The 23,636-nt window shown below is 34.0% G+C and overlaps 1 protein-coding gene across 4 annotated transcripts in view; it reads right to left on the reverse strand.

Moving 5' to 3' along the window:
- The window catches only part of FAM169A (family with sequence similarity 169 member A), a 63,688-nt gene that overhangs the window by 26,071 nt on the left and 13,981 nt on the right, over positions 1-23,636 (reverse strand). For all 4 annotated transcript variants that reach the window (XM_033109911.1, XM_033109908.1, XM_033109910.1 and 1 more), the window contains exons 2-5: positions 11,423-11,557; positions 10,270-10,369; positions 9,892-9,977; positions 7,625-7,796 (exon numbers count right to left, since the gene is read on the reverse strand). In XM_033109911.1, the coding sequence (XP_032965802.1) occupies positions 7,625-7,796; positions 9,892-9,977; positions 10,270-10,369; positions 11,423-11,554 (490 nt within the window). In that variant the 5' untranslated portion in view covers positions 11,555-11,557. The remainder of the gene's footprint in view (positions 1-7,624; positions 7,797-9,891; positions 9,978-10,269; positions 10,370-11,422; positions 11,558-23,636) is intronic.

A 23,636-nucleotide genomic window follows, 5' to 3' on the forward strand; every position in this document is an offset into this window, starting at 1 on the left:
TTCCAAACTTTAGTCTATGGCATTTAAGACTGTTCACAAGGGGACCGCCATCTTCCCCCCTCCCCACTTCACAATCCCTACCCTTTAATCCCACCAGCTTATTCAGGGTATTTTCCCAAATACATCTTGAACTTTCATGATTCTGTGACTTCTTTCATATATTTGTATTTCATTCATATGTTTACTAAGAATGTTCTTTTCCTTCCCCCTTCGTCTACTGTCATCCTACTTATACTTCAAAGCCACTTTTTTTCCTTTTTTTTATTAGTTTCAGGTGTGCAAAACAACAAAATGATTAGACATTTATACCCCTCATAAAGTCATAACTCCCTCCAAGTCTACTACCCCTCTGACATCGTACATAGCGATTACAATCCCATTGACTATATTCCCTATGCTGTACTTTACATCCCATATATATATGGGACTATATATATATATCTATAGATACAGATCTATAGATATATTTAATTACACTTGACATTCAATATTATATTGGTTTCAGGTGCACAGCGCAGTCAAAACCACTTTTAAATATCCCTTTCTCAGTGACACATTCCTCCAGGCAAAATTAACTGCTCCACTCTTCGATGACTACTATTGTTGATACCTCAAATATAGTACTTATCAAACTGAATTATGATTGTTGACCGACTAGTTTTCTGTTTCATCCACTAGATTTCTGGTGCTTTGAGGTCTGAACCAACGACCAGTCATCTCTGTGTCTACACTGAGTATGGAATCAGCCCTACCTCCCCAATAAACAGAACTTTTATTAGAAAGCATGTGCTTTCATAGATTGCTAGAACTTCACCTAAAAACAAAGTAGCCACCTCATTTCCCAATGACACATTTCAGGCAGCCATAGTGTAGTGTGGGACTCCTCCATGCCTTTGCTCCTTTCCTTAAAAAAAGGATTATACCTAGGCAGACTCAATGCCCTAAAATACAGCCGTAATCCTTCTCCAAAACAAATTTCTGCTGTTTTGCCATTAGCTATACAAGCAATCCTTATTTTATATCACAATTTTGATATTCCTTCAAACAATCTTAGGACCAGAAGAAGGACCAAAAATTTGAATTTTAGTGAAAAGGAAGTGTGTAATCTGTCCAAAAAAGGAGGGAAGATCAGACATACAGCGCTCAGTAAAAAAGTCAAAAAGTCCTAAGAAAAGCTGACTAGCAAATGAAGGGAGGAAACAAATGCTTCCATTATAAATTATTTCACATGGAGATTACAAAAACCAAAAATATGTTCCCTAGTATTGACCATAAATCCCTTCAGTAGTGAGTCAACAAACTGATTTATAGTACTTGTTGATTAGATTGTGCTTCTGCCATATGGTTCTTTGATTGTGTTTTCCCAAAATGTGGGTCTTCAAATTGGATCAAGGTGGTTCACACAGTTAAAGCCAAATAATAATGGACATTTCCAAAATAACAGCTAATAATAGTGCCCTCAATTCTGTCTTTTCCTCTCAGCTTGTCTATACTAACATGTGATACCTGATTTATACAAACTTATATTTTTTATATTTCTTGATACAGGGCAAACATTTACAAAACTTCCACTAAATTAACAAGTGGGTTTCTTATTTTATTTCGTTTTTCGTTAACTGTGTGAGCTTTCTTTCATTAGTAATTTTCTAGTTAGAACAGCCCTTTTCACAGGTGGACCTGATCATTATAGATCCTGTGAGGATTTATAAAGTTCAGCTAGTTTTGTGATAGACATTAATAAGACTCTGGGAATAGTCCCATGTTTTAAAATGTTCCGTTTTTGTTTTTAATCAAAGTTTTACATGTACATTGTTTACAGTACAACAGCCCTATAAGACTTGTTGGGGAAAAAAGCAGTCCTGCACACAAATACACTTTCCATTCCCCAGAAACCACCACTTTGAAATCATTAAACTGATATTTTTAGTATTTACTTCCACATCTCTAAATCACTTAATTACTTCTTGATTTTTCCATTTTAGGCATAAACAACTGACTTTCCAGTATGAAAAATGAGAATTTGGCTCTTACATATACATTCACACACCCCAATCCTAACTCCATTATAAACACATGTCCTGCCCCATTACCCCAATATAGTAATTTGTAATTCTGGTTAGATCAATTTTCAGTATTTACATTATGAGGGTATATATTTATATTCTTTTGACAACTGAGTCACATAGTATGATTGTTTTCTTTTCCTGCACTGCTTTTGATTTGCCTTATTAATAGTTTATCATTAACTATTTTTTACCTCTACCTTATCCCCCAAAGTCTCCCATAACTATGTAAATCTTACTTTGGTAAGTTCAAACACATCAGATATTCTGTATTGTTGAATCAATGTCCCAGAGCTTTCTGACCTGCTACAGTATCTAGAAAACCGCTGTCTAACACTTTCTCTAATGATGGAATTTGTTCTACTGTTCAATGTGATAGCCACTAGCCACATGTGGCTATTGAACACTTCCAATATGGCTAGTGATTGAGAAACTGAATTTTTAATTTTATTTAATTTTCATTTAAATAGACACATAAACCTAGTGTCTACCAATCCGGACAGAGCAGCGCTCCACAACTATTACATAACTATGATTTGGGGATCTATTAGGTTGGTGCAAAAGTAAATGCGGTTTTTACAATTATTTTTAATTATTATTACTTTCACACAAACCTAATACTTTCTCTCATTTTCCTGATCAGGTATCTTTCTTTCTTGATTTACTTCCTTTTTCTAGTAGAGCATCAACTCAACTAGCTTACTAAAAAAGGATGCATGAGAGGCAATTTTTTTTAATTAAAAATGTAAAAATTTCCTTTTACTCTCAGACGTCACTGATAATCTGGGCACAGAATTACATTGGAAATCATTTTCCCTCAGTATTTTAAAGGCATTGTTCCACTTTCTAGTGTTCAGTGTTGCTGTTGAGAAATCTAATCATTCAGATTCTTGATCCTTTGTATAAACCCTTCTCTCTCACTGAAGGCTTACAAAGTTTTTCCTGTATCCCAGATATTCTGAAATTTCACAATAATTTACCTCAGTGTGGGTCTACTTTAACTCATTGTGATGGATGCTCAATGGGCCTTTTTAAATTAGAAATGCACATCCTATGGTCCTGAGGAATTTTCTTGAATTATTTTATTGGTGATTTCTTCCCATCCAGTTTCTCTGTTCTCTCTTTTTGAAACATCTAATATTCAGACTGCTCCTCTAATTTTATCCTTTCTTTCCTATTTTCCATCATTTAGGAGTTTTTGTTCTCCTTTCTGATCAACTTCCTCAACTTTATCTTCCTTACATTGAATTTTTAATTTCCAATAGCTCTATGGACATTCTTCTAATATATCCTGTTCTCATTTCATGAATGTAATAACTCTTACCTTCCAAAAATATTGAGTTTTCTTTTTTCACATTGTCTCTTCTAAAATATTTTTATTCGTTTTTGTTTTGATCTCCATCTTTCATATCAGTGGCTTTTCCTAACTAAGCTGTTTATAGTTAGGAATGAAACACTAAAAAAAAGCCCGTTAGAAACTCTGTGTGCATGGTGGTGACTGCTGACAATGAACTTCACAGCAGGATGCCCTAGCTGAACCCTTTCCCAGAGGAATCACTTACACAGGTACTTTAGATTTTTTTTCTCTTGGTCAAGTCAAAATACCTCAAAGTTATTTAGCTCATGTAATCATTACATAAATTCAAAATACCATGTATTCACATACCTTTGGTAACATCTGAAGCTTTCATCTTAAGTTTCAGTAATTACAAAGGACGTAATTTCTGCATATTTCAATATTAACTTTTTAAAAACACTTTATCCTAAAAATATTTTTAGACTCAGAGAAAAGTTGCAAAAACATACAGTTCCCACATACCCTTCACCAATATTCCCCTACCATTAACATCTTACAGAGCCCAAGTCCTATTATCAAATCCCAGAAATCAACACTGATATTAGGTAGGTGCAAAAGTAATTGTGGTTTAAAAGGTTAAAAACAATTGCAAAAACCACAATTACTTTTGCACCAACCTAATGTTAACTAAATTATAGACCTTATCCAAATTTTACCAGTTTTTTCACTAATATCCTTTTTCTATTTCAAAATCCAATCCAGGATTCACAGTGCACTTGGTTTAATGTCTCTTTAAACCCTGGTTTTTGATAATTCCTCTACCTTTCCTTGTCTTTCATGATTTTGACACTTTTGGAAATTACTAATCAGTTCAGTTACATTGTAGAATAAATAACCTTCGATTTGGCCTTGTCTAATGTGTTCTCATGATAAAACTGATGTTACGCATTACGCATTTTGGGCAAAAATAACACAGATATGTTGATATGTCTTATTCCTGGTGATGTTAAGCATAATCTATTAGTTTACATCTCTGCCAGAATTCCCTATATATATTTGCTATTTTTCCCTTTGCAATTAAAATATAATATTGACTTAAAGAAAAACAAAAACTATTATATCACTCTTGTAAATGTATCAAGTGGGCCCTAAAAACTATTATCAATTTGATAACTGTCATCATACATTAAATAAACTATTCCTCTACTATTGAACTAACCATTCTTTAGCACTCAAAAATTTTACGTTGTTTCGTTTTCTCCTTCAATTTCTATTTCTATTATATTTATTCTACAGAATGTCATCCTATGTAATATATCGCTTTACTTGGAAGTTTGATTATCCAATCGTTATTCTCTGTAAAAATGTATCTGTATATAAATATAAAATTTTTAAATTTCTTGTGACCTTAAGGTTCTAAGTATCAACCCAAAAGAAATTTTGAGTTATCATTGCTATTACTATTAGGACATGATGGATTAAGGTATATTATACATTTGAAAATCTAATTATTAAGCAAAAAATAACATTTTATTGAAAATAGATCTCTTTTAGAAATAGATGGGGCTTACCTTTTTTTACTGGTTTATGAGTCCATGAATGAATATTACTACCAGGAAGAGACAAGGTTCAGCATTAATCCTATTCCTATTTTTTTATTTTTATAGATTAAAGTGCTTAATAACTATAAACAGGACCAGAAAATCTTTTGTTATAGTGATGTTACTCAATTTGTGGGCTCCCTTAGAGTTATATGCCATGTATCACACAATAATCTATTGTTAAAAAACTTTTTAATAAGCTGACATCTATCTAACCCAAACAACAAATAGTAAGTCCCTCCCAGTGATCTCTTACTTCAGGCAGAAAAGAATTTACGTAGTTTCTTGAATTTCTTTGTACTATAATAGGACTTAACTTCATAAACAAAGCCTCCTTTTATATATCAAGGCTATTTTTATGTCCCATATACTGATTTGCTATTTAATTTAAAAATCATAAATAATAAATGACTTCATAAGGCTTTCATTCAACTAGAAATTTGTTTAATAAAGATTTTATCTTTCTGCTGGTACAGTTTTTTTTCCTGATATGTATATCGGGAATACTTCTATCACAAAGTGTTTTAGTATTTGTTTTGGACAACTTTTCTAAAATACTTTATGGTTGGGCTTCCTTTGTAGAAAAAATACTTCCAGACTAAATTAAATGGTTACTGATTCAAAGGTTAGTATAAGCACACCTAATTCCATTGTTATCTGGTATATAAGAGCCAGAGCTTAAAGCAGGAAAGAACTAAAACAGTAAGGATGTGACGCAATTCATAGAGAAGTATCAAAGGTGCTAAAAGTGGTAGAAAAGTAGTACTTGGAAGCTCGAGCATATAAAATTGAGTTAACTACCAAACAAGCAAAAAGAAAGGTTAAGTCTCAGAGAAGAGGAGACCTAAATGCATATAAAATGAAGACACGTGCACTCCTGGAATCAAATATTGATCAGAAATACTGAAAAGGGAATTCTATGCCCTTTGACTGTGTGTCTTTCACCTAAGGCAAGATCTAAATTAAGAAGTATAAACTAGTATGTGCTGTAAATGTCTATGAGCTAGTTTCAAATGGGAAACTCTCCTGGAACCAGGGTGAGAAGCAAAAAGCCTCCAATTCCCATAGGAATTATCTTGTATAAAATAAAGCATCAGAAATTAAACCACATCTCAGCCCCAAACTTACTAAAACATTTTAAAAACAACAAAGTGATGCCTTTTATGCAATGTAGCACTAAGCTTCCATTTAACAAACATTATTCTGCCCCCGTATAATGGTATTTTTCTGGAGTTACATAAGTTATCGATTCTATTTCAAATTTATACACAAGTAAAACAGTATATTAAAAGAGAACCAAAGTATTTACTAAAGAGCAAAACCATTTTAAACTATAGATCAGTTTTTCATTCTTGCGAGAAAGTGTCTATTACTGACGATATGCATAATTCTCATCATAAATGTGTACTAATTATATGATTAAGATATCAGTCACAACTGTTCTTCAAATCAGCAGTGAATTTGGTATGATCTTTAGACTGGATCTGACCAGAAAAGCTAAATTTGGAAAGTGTGAAATGTGAAAAAGACAGAAAAATGTGTTCTCTGTGAAAGGTCTTTTGGTCAAGGTACACAAGGCGAACTTGGCTATTCGGTTATTTACATACATGGAGTAAGCAGGTTACAGCTTTCTGGCTCCAGTAGCTCGAGAGAGCAAATGAATAGAAGAACAGGTAAAACAAGATGATGCTGCACTCCGGATGGCTCGGTTGGTTGGAGCACGGGCTCTCAACCACAAGGTTGCCAGTTCAATTCCTCCAGTCCCACAAGGGATGGTGGGCAGCGCCCCCTGCAACTAAGATTGAACACGGCACCTTGAGCTGAGCTGCGGCTGGGAGTCTGCAGGTCTGCAGGTTCGACTCCTGCAAAGGATGGTGGGCAGCGCCCCCTGCAACTAGCAACGGCAGCTGGACCTGGAGCTGAGCTGCGCCCTCCACAACTAAGACTGAAAGGACAACAACTTGACTTGGAAAAAAGTCCTGGAAGTACACACTGTTCCCCAGTAAAGTCCTGTTCCCCTTCCCCAATAAAATCTTTAAAATAAAAAAAAAAGATGCTGCTGCACTAACCTTTTAGGAGTAGGGTATAGCTGGGTCTTAGGATCAGAAATACAAACTTTAGAAGGTTCATCATTTCAAAGCTGTTTGGGTTCTCTAAATATACTAAAATACTTTGTTTTTTCCTGGTAATTAGCAAAGCTGGCTTTAATATGTCAGGCTGAATCAGCTGCACTAAGCAGAAAAGGGATAGGCATTTGGTCCCCAGGTAAACAAGTTTTAAAAGGAGTAACAGTAAACAGTAGCAGAATCAAAGTAAACAACAACCCTTCCATAAAGGGAAGGACATGGGAGGAGGCCAAGATGGAGGCCAAGACGGACAAATTTGAGGCGCTCTCTCCACATACATACAACTCTCTTTCCTTTCTCTCCAGAAAGGAAATGTTCCTTTCTGTCAAATATTTGTTTCTATTTTGTTGTTTCAAAAGACTTTCCTAATAATCCTCACTTTTATTGAATGATAGAATCAAAGTATCACCAAGAAATATTAAGTAAAATCACCTCAACTTGCATTCTAGAGATTCATTTAAAAGGGATTTTGATACAGTTGGGGTCTAAAAAGGAGGTTTCCATAATACATAGTTTAAATAACGTTTAAAGACTCACCTGTAGGCTTAACTGAATAAAATCCAATGGCCTCTCCTTTCTTCCACAGAATCTTAGCATAATCAGTACTGCTATGACACAGAAATGGGATCTCATTTCTTTCCATTTCCTGTTTTCTATAAATAATTCGATTCAGAACATACAGAACCACTCTCTCCCCAAGAGTTCTCACCTACAAAGAGAGTCAAACACCAGGCACACCAGTTATAAAATATGCATCAATTCAGAGATGCTCTTCACCTTGCCTTGCTTCCTACCTCATACTGGCATTCAAAGCACTTTGAATATATTCAAAGAGATTTGTAAAACATTTTATTATCACAAAGATAAGGCTAATCATTCATGCCAATAACAATCCATCTCTATAGACATGTATTATGCGTGGAATAATAATGCCGCTCAGCAAAATTCTGAAACAGGCAAAACGGTTTCCAGAGCATCAATCCCCAGTATTTCCTCTTTCGCCCTCAATGCTTGCTTTTTGCTTCCAGCTGTCCAGATCAAGGGTCTCACCCACCCTAACTGCTGCCCCCACCACCTCTACTGCTTCAACCCCTTTTCACCCCATTTCAGCCCCCACATTAAAAACAAGAAAAAAAAGGAGAGAAAGCTTCATGTTATACCCTAAAGACTTTAAGACTTTTTTTTTTTTTGCTCATTTGATGAGCAAAGCCATAATTATGCTCTTGGGAAAGGAATCTGTCTCACCTCTTCCAGGTAAAATGTTCATTTAACAGTCGTGTTTTCGTTGTGTCACTATAAGGAATACCCACCTTTCTACCCACCACCCCTTCACACACATACACCCGTCTGCCAGGCCAGATGAGTCATGACAGTGGCACCAAGGAAGTCTAATGAAAACATACTTGAGATGATCACAGAATGGAAACTGGGCCTCACTTACCTGCAGGGCTACATGGTCACAGGGAGACCTCACCAACTTTCTGACAATAAACATCTTTCCCCCACAGACATCTTTCACTGCTAAAAACGAGAGTTCTATCTGTAAAGTCTATTTTCCCCTAAGTCTCCTTAAAAAAAAACAAGAGTGCCCTCTGATTAGGTGAGTGGAGAGAGAAAGCATTAACCATATAAACACCACTCCCAAAAACATCCCCAGTAGGGGATCTCCAATACCACACACATGAAATGACAAAGCTTGCCACCTTACAAGGCAACCTATTTGCTCCCTTGAACAGCTCTGACCAGTATAAAATTCTTTCTCATACTGAGCTAAAATCTATTTCCCAAAGACTACGCTTTGATATTCTGAAGCCATACAACCTACAGATATTTGAAGACAGCCAAGACATCCCCCTAAATTTCATACTGAAGAACAAGACTAACCTAATGCAATTTTGGGGACTCCTGCCATTCCAGTCCTGTCCCTTGCAATTGCTCCAAGTCCCTAATATCTGATGGGTATTCAGATAGTACAGATACATACATTGAAGATATTGCTAAGATAATGGGGCTTTCTGCATAAACTTAAGGGTTTTTTTATTAGCTTTTTTGCTTACCTTGATTTACTTCTATTTAACTAAAGCCCAATCTTTTTCTATGTGCCGCTATTTCAGTTTGGTCTTCATAGTACACATGGTACAGTCAATTTTTTGAACCTATGCGTACTACTTTACATTTATCCCTATCTATTTTCATCGTGTTAGATCCCTTCTCTGTTTCTCAATTCTGCCTTTCACAGATTGGCTCTACCATTCAGCATTGTGGCATGAGGAATTGGTAAGTATGCCATCTACGTCTTCCTCTAAAACTAACTGATAAAACGGTGACCAGGACAGAAAAAAAGACAAAGTTCTGCAGTATGCTATTGAGGACCTCCCTTCCACCCCACTGTTTAGAACACCAAATAGACCTCCCGAAATGGCCCTATGATAAACATGTTTCCTGGTCAGTCTCTCCTAGAGACAGGGAACATAAGCGACCACACAGGGAGAGAGAACTAGCTTTTTCTCTACCCAATTAAAAAAATCAGAATCTGAAGCTGACATGGGTAACTACAGCTCAACTAACCCATAGGCATTCATTCTTCCTCACCCAATTCTCACATACTTTTAAAACCACATATAATTGAGAAAGCCCAAACTGAGTGCCAGTTTCATCACAACATGAAACTCTAAGGGTTTAATACAACCTGGTTATATGAAAATGGAAAAGAGTTCAATAATTCCAAAAGTTATGAGTTTATGGGAAATATATTGTGAAATGGCCTCATATGAAAGACTTGTAAAATTATAGGATCTTATTACCTGCTTAAGCCCCTCTCTAGAAGGGACAGATGTTTTCACAATATCATCAATAGCCCACCACTGATCAGCAAGGTAAAGAGCCACAGCTAAAACAGAATAAATGATTATTAACATTTAAGTCTTAAAGTATACAATATTACTATTTGGTAAGGTTTATACAGATACCCTTAAATATACCCATACAATGTGGTCAAATTTATACCGTTTTTATTCTACTCATTAAACATTTAATCACAAGCAATTGAGAATTCCATTTTCCTAAATTTATAGTTTGAAACAACTTTTCTTTTTTAAAAATTTTTCCATGTAGCTACCTCTTAATAAATTTCTAATTGGAGAAAAATTCCTCAATTTACAAAGATTAAGCAAAAAGGAGACCTGTGAGTGAGTCCTCAGGTGCAAAAAGAGCAAGAATTTTCTGGGTCTGATTTCCACCATAAAGAGGTACAAAGCCTACGTTTGACAGGCTAATAGGAATCTGAAATGAGAATTGATTGAAGATTAGATAAGAAAATACAGGATAAAAACACCGTGTTTCTAACCAAAGTATTAACTTCTTCTACATTAATGCTAATTATGTAACTTCATTTCCTAGAAGATATTTCTAGTCTCAAAAGAAAATGTAAATCAGATAGAATTCCCTTTTGTAGGAATTTTATTAACTTGGGGGGGAAATGAAAGTTTATTTCAATAAATACTACCTTGCTCTATCACAAGTCTAAATAAAAATAAAAGCATGATATGGTCCATAAAGTCATTAAAAAACAACTATAGTTTATCATCTGTTATTTAGACTATTTGGGGATGGGGGGGATTCCATTTTAAAAGATACCAGATAGGTGAATTTATTTTTCCTATTTTTTCGAGATGCATACAATACTTTAAAACGTTTTTGCCTTCATTAATCCAATACTAATTCCCCGTTTACAGACAATATTACAATTTGGAGAATTATAAAATATTGGTACTAGAGGAGACTTTAACAAATCCTTCACATCATCATAATTTTCCTGAAGAATAATCTGAGGCTTATAGAGGTTAGAGAATGCCTACCATCAAGTTCACAGTGAAATTCTAATGATTCCAAGTCTAATGATCTATCATATCACAGCTTACTAATTAGAAATTTTTATCTTAATATTTTAGAAAAGGGAAGATTTGTGACACAAAAATATGTAATTTAGTGTTTTGCTGATTTTTCATTCAAAAAATTTATAAAATCACAAATTCCAAAAACAATTTAACTGAGTTAGCTCAAATATGAAAACCAGTCTTAGCAGAACCGGTAAACTACTTACAGATAATTTTAAAGGCATAATACAAATATTAAGCAACAACCTGTAGAGTTTCTTTTTAAAACTGGATCATGCTATTGTACTAATCAATCAGTGTTTATCCATTTTACTGGTAGTCTTCTGATAAAAATTTTAAAGTGATTAGTTAATACTTTAAAGTGATTTTTAAAAAGGGTATTGATTTCATGTATAACTCAACTGAAAAGACTGATAAAAATCACTGCACAACACCTTACCGTAACATTGAGAAGAGAAAAATACTCAGGATTTTCAGGGTCCCCACACCTTAGATCTGACATATAATCTTCAGCAGAATTTTCCAGTTCCTCGTGACTGCAATTATCCAGCATGTCCACAGGGAATGCCATCCTCTTTAAAAACAACATGGGACAAAATGTTTCAGAATATGAAATGCTACCTTCCTCTAGTCATATAAAATTTTTATTGTAATATTTCAGCATTTTATTGTAAGGAGACTTCTTTTTTGTTATGCCAAGACAGACTACAACTTGGGCCTGCTGATTTAACAACGTATAATCAAAAAGAAAACTTTTATACATTACTCATTTGAATTAAAAACAAGAAGTAGAATAGGAATTAATGGTAATTCCTTAAATGATGTATTTACACAGGTATAGGATATACATATTTGCACATAAACACACACACATAAATATATCCTCATCTACCTGTCAACATAAAAGTCATTGTAAAAGAACAGAAGGAAACATTTTGGAATGACAGAAGTGTTCTACAACTGTATTGTGATGATGGTTACTCCATCCTATAAATTTACTTTAAATAAAAAAATCACTGAATTGTACAGTTGCAATAGGTGTTATAGTATATAAATTATAACCCTCATAAATAAAGTTGTTAAAAAAAAAGTCAGCGCCTTAATGGGGAAACACTAAAGAATTCCCCACCAAAGTCAGTAAAAATAAGGACTCTACTGCTGTATAACATTATATAGGTACCTGCCAATGCAATTAGACTAGAGAAAGCAATTAAAAGTATAACAATTGGGGCTTGCGCAGGGGGCTGTCTCTACCTCAATTTTCAAATAATATATTTGATTGAAAAACTCAAAGTAATCTATAGAAAAATTATTTCTATCAATAAGAAAATGTAGTAAAATAGCAGGATATACAATTACATATAGAAATCAAGCCCTCAGATATACAATAACCAGTAAGAAGAAATCGTGAATTTAAAAAATGAAGTAAAACTAGAAAGACCCCATTTACAACAGCAAAAATTAAATAGGCTCAGCTTTAACAACAACAATAAACAATAGAAAACCTATATAAGGAATACTACAAAACATTCCTGAAAGAAGCAAAGTGAACAAGAAAGACAAAACGTTCCTGGAAAGAAACAGTGAACATCATAAAGGTAGTAATACTCTCTAAAATAATCTATTAATTTAATGCAACCCTAATGAAAATACCTTTAGGGTTTTTTCTCCTGAAGAAAGACAAGTTGATTGTAAAGTTAATTTGAAAGAATAAATAAGCAAGAGTAGCTAGAAAAATCCTGAAAAGGCAGATCAATGATTGGAGAAAGGTACAAGCTCTGTCAAGTATTAAAACACGTTATAAAACTTCTATAATGAAAACAATGATAGAAGCATATGAATAGACAGACCAATGGAACAAGATATAGAAATGTACCCTAATGCCTATAGAAACTGATATATGATTAAGAAGCTATCTCAATCAGTGGGGGTAAGGACTTAATGGGTAGTATTATTTCATTGGTCTGTATTACAATATGTTTAAATGAGACATTAATTTTGCCCACTTTTGAACTTCTTACATCTAATATCATACAATATGCTTTCTATGGTGTCAATTCTTTTCAGTCAGCATTATTTCTATGAGAAACGTTAAGTGTTGTTGCATCTCTGTTAATTTCTTCCTTTTATTGCTATATAGTATTCCATCATATACAAATAAAGTTTATTTACCCATTCTATTGTTAATAGGCATTTAGGCTGCTATGAGAATTCCTGCACGAGTATTTCGGTAAATATATATACTCATTTGTGTTAGGTCTGTATACGCACACTAATCAACCCTACTAAAAGTTAAAGCAGACATTATACGCATCTTGATGCAATGCAACAAGAAAATCGGACCTAAATCTAACCAAGCCATTAAACAAATGTGTGAAATGACACCTTAAGTATGTGGTCAGTTGAATTTAGAATAACTCCATTTTTAAAATAAATATACAGCATGGAGCTTTAAAAAAGATTGAAAAACTAATGTAAATTAAAAGAAACTACCCAAAAAATCTGAAAACATTTATCCGCAAAGATATATGTGCTCTGATGTTCACTGCAGCTTTATTTACGGTGGCCAAGACATGGAAACCAAAGTATCCTTCAATAATGACCGGATAAAGAAGATGTGGCATATATACACAATGGAATACTATTCCATTGTAATTATTTCATCTATTCCAGAAAAAAATGAAATATTGCCATATGTGACAACATGAATGGAACTTGAGATTATTATGCTAAGCGAAATAAGTCAGACAGAAAAAGTCGAGAACCATATAATTTCACTGATATGTAGGATATAAAACTGAAAACAACAAAGGAACAAGACAAACAAACAAAAACACATAGACAATAGTTTAGTGGTTACCAGAGGGTAAGGAGGGAAGGGGGTGGTAGATGAGGGTAAAAGGGATCAAATATATGGGTGATGGAAGGTGAGCTGAACTAACTCTGGGTGGTGAACACACAATGTGATATATAGATGATGATATATATATGGATTACAGAATTGTACACCTGAAACCTATGTAATTTTACTAACTAATGTCACCCCAATAAACTTTAATTAAAAAAAAAAAAAGAAACTTAAGAGACATATCACTCAGATGCACGATGGAGAGGATCCTGATTTGTATACTCATGATAAAAGGTTAAATAAAAAATAAAGTTATGCTCTATATCAAAATCTGAGCTACTAGTTCTTAGAGGAGGTATAATTAAGGTAGTATAGGTTATCTCGTTGTAAAAGTTCCGTTTCATATTTACCCAAAATAAAAACTCTATAGCCCAACTGCTATATTTGTCAATAATCTCTTAAATTTTTATTTTAAAAAATTTATAAAAGGAAAAGGCAGACGAAAAACTACTGAGAAAATAAGTTCCTTTTCTTTGAAGTGAACTTCAAATCCATTTTATCACAACAAAAGTATTACTAGGTAAAAAACTGAAAATCTAATGGATATATGAGATAAACATGTAAAAGACAGAATGGATCTACATAGTAACAGTTACATATAAATACATTTCTCTGAATTTTGAAGATATGATAATGAGAGAAACTTATTTTTACCCTAATCTGAAATCTTGGTCCTAAGGACTTTAAAACTTGGTGTATTTGACTGGGAACCTAATTTTATACAAATACATACATAATACGTACATACTCGGATACTGGGGTGCCAAAAAAATGTATACACTTTTTAAGAGATGTTATCTATGCTCAAGAAGTAGTTCATCGTAATCAGAAGCGTCTGGACACTGATGGTAACCACTCTGAGCACCTCTTGTAATTGCAGAAGTCAAATATGATTTGTATTCATCTTTTGTTACCAGTATATATTGAGTATTACAACTAACAGTTTTTTTCCTTTCTTAAAATGTGTATACATTTTTTTGGCACCCTCTATATTTTTATAATCAAATTTATTTTTTTAATTTTTAAAATCAAAACCCAAGAATAAAACACAAAAAGTCTGCCCGTCCGTTAATAAACATAAATGTCTAAATAAAAGGAGAAAGTAAAAAAAAAAAAACTGTGAAACTACTTATGAAAGCAAAACCACAGGATTTTCAGCCAACTTATAAAAAGGAAAAAAAAAAACAACTATGAATTTCAGGAGAAATCAACCAAGACTTTACGTAAATACAATGTTATAGTTAGAAAAGGATCATAAAGTAAGACAGTAGCACTACTGTGAAAGAAGTTTATTTGTTAGTTTGGGCAAATCTTTCTATCTCTATCAAAGTCAACATGCAAAAGCAAACTAAAGAAATAACATTATGTTCTATAGTCAAATCTAACAATTTTAATGAAGATTAAAATTTTAGATAAAACTAAAAACACAAAACAAATGGTCAATAGCAGATTTAAGAAGCATAATTAGGGCACTAGCTAAGAGAATGTATTAACTGTTCCTCTCTTAAACAAGATCCAAGCATTGCGTCTAAGTAAAATATTAAGAGTCATTTAAAATACTATATCATTGACAAGATCAAGAAGGATTATCACAGTATTCCCCTTAAACCAACTCAAAAGCTTCTCGAATATTAGCTACCAAAAACGAGGTATGAATGAAACACATTTAAAAATTTCATTTGCTAAGAGTAATCATGACCTAAAGGATAAAATATAAATTAATACATGAAGACTGATGCCAAAAACTTGGCCTACAAAGCATAATTGATTACAATCACATAAAAATAATACGGCATTCTAAATAAAGAATACAAAATGGACATACCCTGTTTCCCTGAAAATAAGACCTAGCTGGAATTAGGTGTCTTTTGGAGCAAAAATTTGGCGTGGCGTGGCGTGGCGTGGCGTGGCATGGCATGATACCTGGTCTTATATTATAGTAAAATAAGACTGAGTCTTATATTATTTTTTGTTCCAAAAGACTCATTAGAGCTGATTTTCCAGCTAGGTCTTATTTTCGGGGAAACATGGTATAAGGAAAAAGAGCCTGATAGAACAGCAAGTTGGTGGGTGATTTTCTTTCTTTTTCATCTAATGTTATTATGACATGGTTCTTACGACTTTAAATACTGTCATATTTAAATAGCATATTCTTTCTTTTCTTTTTCAGTTTGATTGCAAAGAAGAAAGTTCTATCAAATAGGCATACTAGCTCATATTGAATAAAGAATCCAAAGGCATAGCCCAGAAGAAGAGAATTTTAGGGTAGTAAATATACTTAGAGGTCTTGGTTGCTTATCTAATATGCTTTAGGTATGAGTCATGTGTAGGCCCACCCTGCTAGCTTATGGCAGGGTCAAATTGGAATTCAGGCCAGGTCTCCCAAGGCCATTGATCTTTCCTCTATCGTAGTGTTGCCTCAACTTCAATAATTGGCATACACCATCAACATTTTTTCCAGTGTGTCAAGTGCCTATACATACATATACACACACACACACACACCCCTCATCCCATTTCCTCCTTTCCCCTTTTTTAATTTGGTAAAATACACATACAAAATTTACCATTTTAACCATTTCTAAGTTTACAGTTCAGTGGCAGTAACTACATTCACACTGTTGTACAACCATCACCACTCTCCATTTCCAGAACTTTTTCATCATCCCAAATAGAAACTATGTATCCATTAAACAGTAATTCCCCATTCCTCTCTCCTCCCAGACCCTGGTAATCACCATTCAACTATGTCTCTATGAATTTGTCTATTCTGGGACCCTCGTAAGGGGGTATGATTATTGTATGATTATTGTAATGATTATTGTAATCATACAATAATTGTCGTTCTGCATCTGGCTTAATTCACTTGACATAATGGTTTTCAAGTTCATCCATGTTGTAGCCTGTATCAGAATCTCAACTCACCTTTTTAGAAACATTTATTCACCTTAAACTATAAAATCTATGAAACCACCAATTTGATACATTAGATCATACATTTTCCTAATCAGCATTAAAATTTCTAAGTACCATAATTTAAATGTTCATCTGAATATCAATTAAAAACCTCTTCTAAATCACCAGCAGTATGTCAGCACACTTTAGAAAACACTAAACTATGTGTATGGGATTGCTTACCATAATATGACACTACTACAGATCAAAGGCAAGTAGAATATTAAAGTGTAAAAACAGCAAATCATTACCCTTCATTCTTAAACCTCTTTAAATGGAGATTTTTAAACAGAAAAATAATCATTTCTGAATTTATTTTTATTAGTCAAAGACTATTCACACACATATACAACACAATGAAACAAAATCCTGTTTTCCTGAAGCCTGACAATTTAAATACTGAAATCTGCATAAACAGCATTACTGGGGGGAAATCACTTAGTTAGAAGTTGTGATTTCGGAATACAGTTTAAAGACAATTATAGCATCATAGTTTTTAACATGAAATCTGAAAGTATTTCCCTAATTTCAAAGGCCCAGGCACAGACACAGAGACAGGCAGACACACACACCCCTTCTAAAATATTTTTCTTTACAAATTTGTCCTTATATCCAGTACTTTTATTACTAGTCACTCTCAATCCTCAATTGTATTAGCTAAACAATCATCTATTAGTATTTAAAGGAAGATGAAAGAACTAGAAATTATTATAAATCAGTAACAGCAGCAAGTAACATTTACTGAGAAGTGACCGCATACAGACTTTAAAGAGATTGTCTCATATAATATACAATGAAGTACTTTGGCCTCATTCTACAGATGAAGAAGCAGAGCTTTAGAGATCAAAAGACTTGACCAACGTCATACCACTAGTGGGGCTAGAAGAATACGAATCCAAACAATCAAATATACCCTCCAATATAATTATTTTACTCAATATGCAAAATCAAATATCACAGTATTTATCATGGAATATGAAATCTCCTTTTGCTAAATATCATAATTACCTTGTTATTAAATATTCTATCACATATTACCCCAAAAGAGCATTAGAATCGGAATGCTATGACCCTGGTTCCTGGGTTAGCTCTGTTGCTAAGTACCTCTGTGATCCTAGGCAAGTTATTTGCCCTTTTTAGGCTTCTGTATTCTCACTGGTAATGTGATGCAAGTGGACAGGATAATCCTAAGGACCTTTTCACCTCTAAATATTTATAACTGGTTATTAAAAAAATATTGGTTAACATAAGAGTGCATAAATTAATTACTAGCCTTATGGTGGTTTGGCTACAGCTTAGAGGACAGAGAAGGGTGGTAAGGTTCTGGAGAAAAATATAGGTTGCTATATGTAAGTTGATAAATCACTCACTTCTTTTTTGTTGTTTTTAAGCTTCTGTTCTGTTACATAACTGTAAAGCTGTCAGATAAAATTTTGTCAAGTACTTTATGCTCTTCCCATGAAATAAACCAAAAGACCTATCTAGAATCTACATGAGAAAGCTTAATGTCACTGTAAGCAAATTAACGCATCAAAACACTTACAAAGAATAGACAATAAAGTGTAAAAAGTGTCCAAATTAATTTACAAATTAAGCAAAGGGTATGCTCATTAATCCTGCCTAACTTGTATAAAAACATAACACTCACTTCTTACATAAGAGCTCTAAGATCTAAGATGCCCATCAGCTCTTTCACATCCATCTTTTAATAATTTCACCCTCCTTTTCCTGAAAAAATAATATAACTACTTGAAAGAATGAATAATCTTAACAAGAAAAGAAAAAGAGTAAGAAAAAAATTCCTATTATTGTGATTTACTTCCTATGTAATGTTAATTACTAGATATTAACTATACTCTTAAAAGAGAGAACATATGAGTTCAGTTCCTAAATTATTTCTAGATTCTTAGAGGTTATTGCTATTATTTAGGAATATTAGGGGAAAGGGAAGATAAAAAAAAAATTGGAAAATTTTAGAGCTGAAAAAGTTCTTAGAGAAAAAATAATTCTCTCAACCAATCCAAATCATGATCCTACTTCTCCTGATTGTTTCCCCAACACTGAAAATAGGTTAGGTATCCAGGCAACATAATCGTCAATGCTCTTGTACACAAAAATGTCTGGTTCTGAACCTTATCATCATTCTTCTCTTGATTCTCCCCTTTTCTCTTTCCTCCCTAACATCATTTCCTTCCCTAACTAACGTAGGCCCTGTACTATTAGGTTGGAGCAAAAGTAATTGTGGTTTTTGTCATTATTTTTAACCTTTTAAACCGCAATTACTTTTGCACCAACCTAATACATCAGTTCAACTGATCTCTTTATCTTACTTTTTATTCTTCTATCCCTGCTGCCCTACACAAGGCTCTAAATCCTAGATTAATTCTCCACACTTAAAGCTAAGTCTTGGGGTACAACAAAAATGAAACCACTGAACGGACTGCTACAACTATCAAGTTTCTGGTGGGCTCAACACTGCTCAAAAATCCTTTTCTGTCCTCTGGGAAATGAAAAAGCTGATTGATTACATATGGATGAGGACTACCCATAAACGTATGGGTAATAAAGCAGGAAGTTACATGGGGTTCACACCTGCTGCCTCTTTTTATTTCAAGTAGAATACAAAATCATCTTTTGAAGTAACAATCACTGAGCCAACAGTGGACTACACTTCATGACCCAGATTACTGAACGCTATTTATAATCTCACAGAAGCAGTTTACAAAACTCAGGAAAGCCAAACTAAGAACTATTCAAATGAATACACCATACAATTTTGTCCTTCATTTCAATATTAGACAATATAAAATTCTTTATTTTTTTTGCCTAACTTTACTATATAATAGATTTGATTTTATAGTGCTTTATTAAAGTTTAGCATAGTAAACCTCAAGGATACAGACAATTTTTAAAAACAGGAGTCTGAACAATACGTACATTGTTATAGGTATGTTTAATATAAAATACACAGAGGTGTGTTTCACTTACAACTGTGACGAACTGACGTTTTCATTTTAAGGGAAGTATATGTATTTAGCTCAAAACAAAAGAAAAATTAAATAAAACTTGGTGCTTAATCTTGGCATATGATTTATGAAATATTTGGCTAAGTCACAATCACCACGATCACCCCATCCACATTTCCTAATATTTTCACTACACAACTAAGAAATGCAACTAACGGTTGCCAATATCTGTCAGTATCATCAACTGGGACAAACAGCAGTCTCGGAACCACAAGCTAGCCATTTCTCTTTCCCTTCAGGGCTTCTCCAACTTCACGCTTCCAGCCATGGCCCCACCCTTATTCTTGAGATCCTCTTGCAAATTCAGGCGGGTTCGCTTCTCAGATTAAGTAAAATGCTTTTTTCTTTTTTTTTTTAACATTTTTTTTTATTAGTTTCAGGTGCACAAAACAATGTAATAGTTAGACATTTATCATTTCTATCCCTCACACAGTGACAAGCCCCCTCCGCCATCCAACTACCCGTCTGACATCGCACACAGCCATTACATTTCCACTCTCTATTCCTAACTTTGTACTCTGCTTCTTGTAACCATATATATAACTATATATATATATAAAACTATATATATAGATATAGATATAGATATAATTGTAGCTGACATTCATTATTGTTCAGCTTCAGCTTCAGGTGTACAGTGCAGTGGTCAGGCATCTACATCATCCCTGAGATGGTCTCCCTAACGAGACAAGTGTCCATCGGATACCCTACACTCCTAGGTATCTATCCGGAGAAATCCAAAACTCTAATTCAAAAAAATTTATGCACTCCGATGTTTATTACAGCGCTATACACAATAGCCAAGACACAGAAACAACCGAAATGCCCATCGGTAGACGACTGGATTAAGAAACTGTGGTACATTTATACAATGGAGTATTACGCAGCCATAAAGAAGAATGAAATCTTACCATTTGCAACAAAATGGATGGACCTAGAGAACACTATCTTAAGTAAAATGATTTTCTTATCTCTTATTGGCAGCAGGCCCAGGGGATAAAAAGATTAAGAGATAGTAGTAGCCTTCCTATCTGACTTACAAAGTTTGTATAAATAAACCTCACATTGGTGGTAGGAGGAAGAGCTGCCTGCCGCAGATGAAAAGACTTGCAAAGTTCTGCTGCTAGATGATACGCAATAATGGTCTTTCAACAGGTAGAGAAAGCCCTCTAAAAAGAAAGAATATATTAAACGGAAGCCAGAAAGCATGCTAAGAATGGCAAGTAGTTGGATTTACCAAGGGAATTAAGAAGTATATAAAGAGAAGTAGTGGAAGGAATGCTAGAAAAATAGAGGACAGAACATAAAAGGCCAAGAATACAGGCAAAAGAGCTTGGACTTCATTTGGTACACAAGTAGGAGGCAATTTAAGAATCCTGAGCAGAAAAGAGACAGTCAAGGCTATGCTTTAAGACAATTTATCAAAAAGAGAGAGAGAGAGAGAAAATTTATCCAGCAACTGTGTGTAGAATGGATTAATAGGAAGAAATGAAAGGAGAAAAGTTAAGAAACTCTTATGATAAATACCTTGTGCATACTTCTCTTAATATACTTATCATATGACAATGTGATTTATTTTTCTTTATCCTTCTATCCTACCAGGCTCAGAATTCAAAGGAAGCATAATCCATTTATTACCAAACATAAAGAGTGGAGATGGGTCAAATGATCTCTTTCCTAATAACTTAGATGTCTACTCTTGATCACTTGGAGAAAGAAGACAGGAAAAAAGGTCGTAATTTACAAAGGGATGGTATCGTCAAAAATTCAAATACAATCATTTTTTAAAATTCAGAATGTGTTTTCTGATGACAATAAACTTGCACCAGGCATTATGCTCAACACTCTACAATATTATCTCATTTATTCCTCAAAAAGACCCTATGAGGCAGGTATTCTTAATACACTCTCCCAGTGAGGAGCCTCAGATGCGGAGAGATTAAGACAAGTTTCCCAAGTTTACACAGCTAGTAAGTGGCAGTCAGCTCTGAACCTAACAATCTGTCTCTAGAGGGATTCAACCTTGTGGTCAGCTTCCCAGGTCAAGACAAAGGCCAATATAATCCATGATGTATTAATTATATAATTATCATAGAATATATCAACCGTATTGCTCAGTCACTCCTTAGGAGTTAAGATTTTTTAAATCTTGCAATATTCTCTCTTCAGACGTTAGATGCCTGTACTAATCACTATGATCCATCTTCTTCAGAATTGTTAAATGGATACTACACAATAAATACAAAGCCAATTTTTTTCTTTTTTAGTTTCCTCATTTACTCTGTTCTTTAGATTCCAAATAGGTGAGGTCATACGGTATTTGTCTTTCTCCTTCTGACTTATTTCACTTAGCATAATATTCTCTAGATCCATCCATATCATTGCAAATGGTAAGATTTCATTCTTCTTTATGACCAAGTAATACTCCACTGTATAAATGTACCAGTTTCTTCATCTAGGCATCTACTGATGGGCGTTTTGGTTGCTTCCATGTCTTGGCTATTGTGAATAGCACTGCAATAAACATAGGGGTGCATGTATTTTTTCAAATTAGTGTTTTGGATTTCTCTGGATAGATATCTAATAAGAGTGGAATTGCTGGGTCATAAGGTAGTTCCATTTTCAGTCTCCTGAGATACCTCCATACTGTTTTCCATAGTGGCTGCACCAATCTGCAATCCCACCAACAGTGCACAAGGGTTCCCTTTTCTCCACATCCGCGCCAGCACTTGTTGATTTATTGATGCTAGCCATTCTGATCAGAGTGAGGTAGTATCTCCCTATGGTTTTTATTTGCATTTCTCTAATGATTAGTGACATTGAGCATTTTTCATATGTCTGTTGGCCATCTCTATGTCCTCTTTAGAGAAATGTCAAAGCCAATTAAAGTTAATAAAAGGGAAACAAAAACTGACAAAGTAAAATGCCTACCAAATATTTACTTATATTTCACAAATTACTACAAAATAGAACTAAGGAAAAAAGGAATTTCACTAAACTGCATTATAGTTTTTTAATTAGTCATTGCTAAAGGACAGAGATAAAAGAAATCTTGAGATTTAAATGATACTAGACTCTGTATGAGCCATGAGCAAGCTTTTTTTTAAGTTAACACAAAATTACCCCTAAATATGGCTTCATTATAGGGTTATGACTGTTCAGACCCAGAAATGGAAAGGTATCCCTGCACTGGCCATGGGTCAGATAGCATCTGCAATTTTTTATCCCTTTCAGAGGATCACATTTTAAGAAAAATCACACTGAAAAACAGGAATGCCTCCAAAGGAGAAAAATTGGATGTTAAAGAATCTAGAAGCCATGGTACAGTCGATGAGAAACAGGAAATTGGGAGAAATTAGTGAGGAAGGGAGGCAAAGAGTTACCCTTTAAATATCTGAAGAGTCAATATGCAGATGAAAACTTAAGCCTTACGATGAAAACTTAGACTTATTCTGCGTATCTCTAAAGGGTAAAAGAAACGGGCGCTTCCAACAATAAATTCTACCCACAAATGAATTATACTGCATGAAAACATAGACCAGCCAACTATCTGGTCAAAGAGTACTGTCAATTACAGCTGGCACCTCCCAACTCTGGACAAGAAACATCTTTCTGCCCCATTGTAAATACAGACACAGGAATTTCTCTTGTCTCTATCTAAGCCAATATCAGAGTTCTGGAAAGGAGGGCCAACAGTCCATACATTTCAGCTGAGTGATTATTTGTATATGAAATTGTAAAACCATGTGAATTGTTTTATAAAA

The sequence above is a fragment of the Rhinolophus ferrumequinum genome, chromosome 7, assembly GCF_004115265.2.
Source record: "Rhinolophus ferrumequinum isolate MPI-CBG mRhiFer1 chromosome 7, mRhiFer1_v1.p, whole genome shotgun sequence".
Taxonomy (NCBI): domain Eukaryota; kingdom Metazoa; phylum Chordata; class Mammalia; order Chiroptera; family Rhinolophidae; genus Rhinolophus; species Rhinolophus ferrumequinum.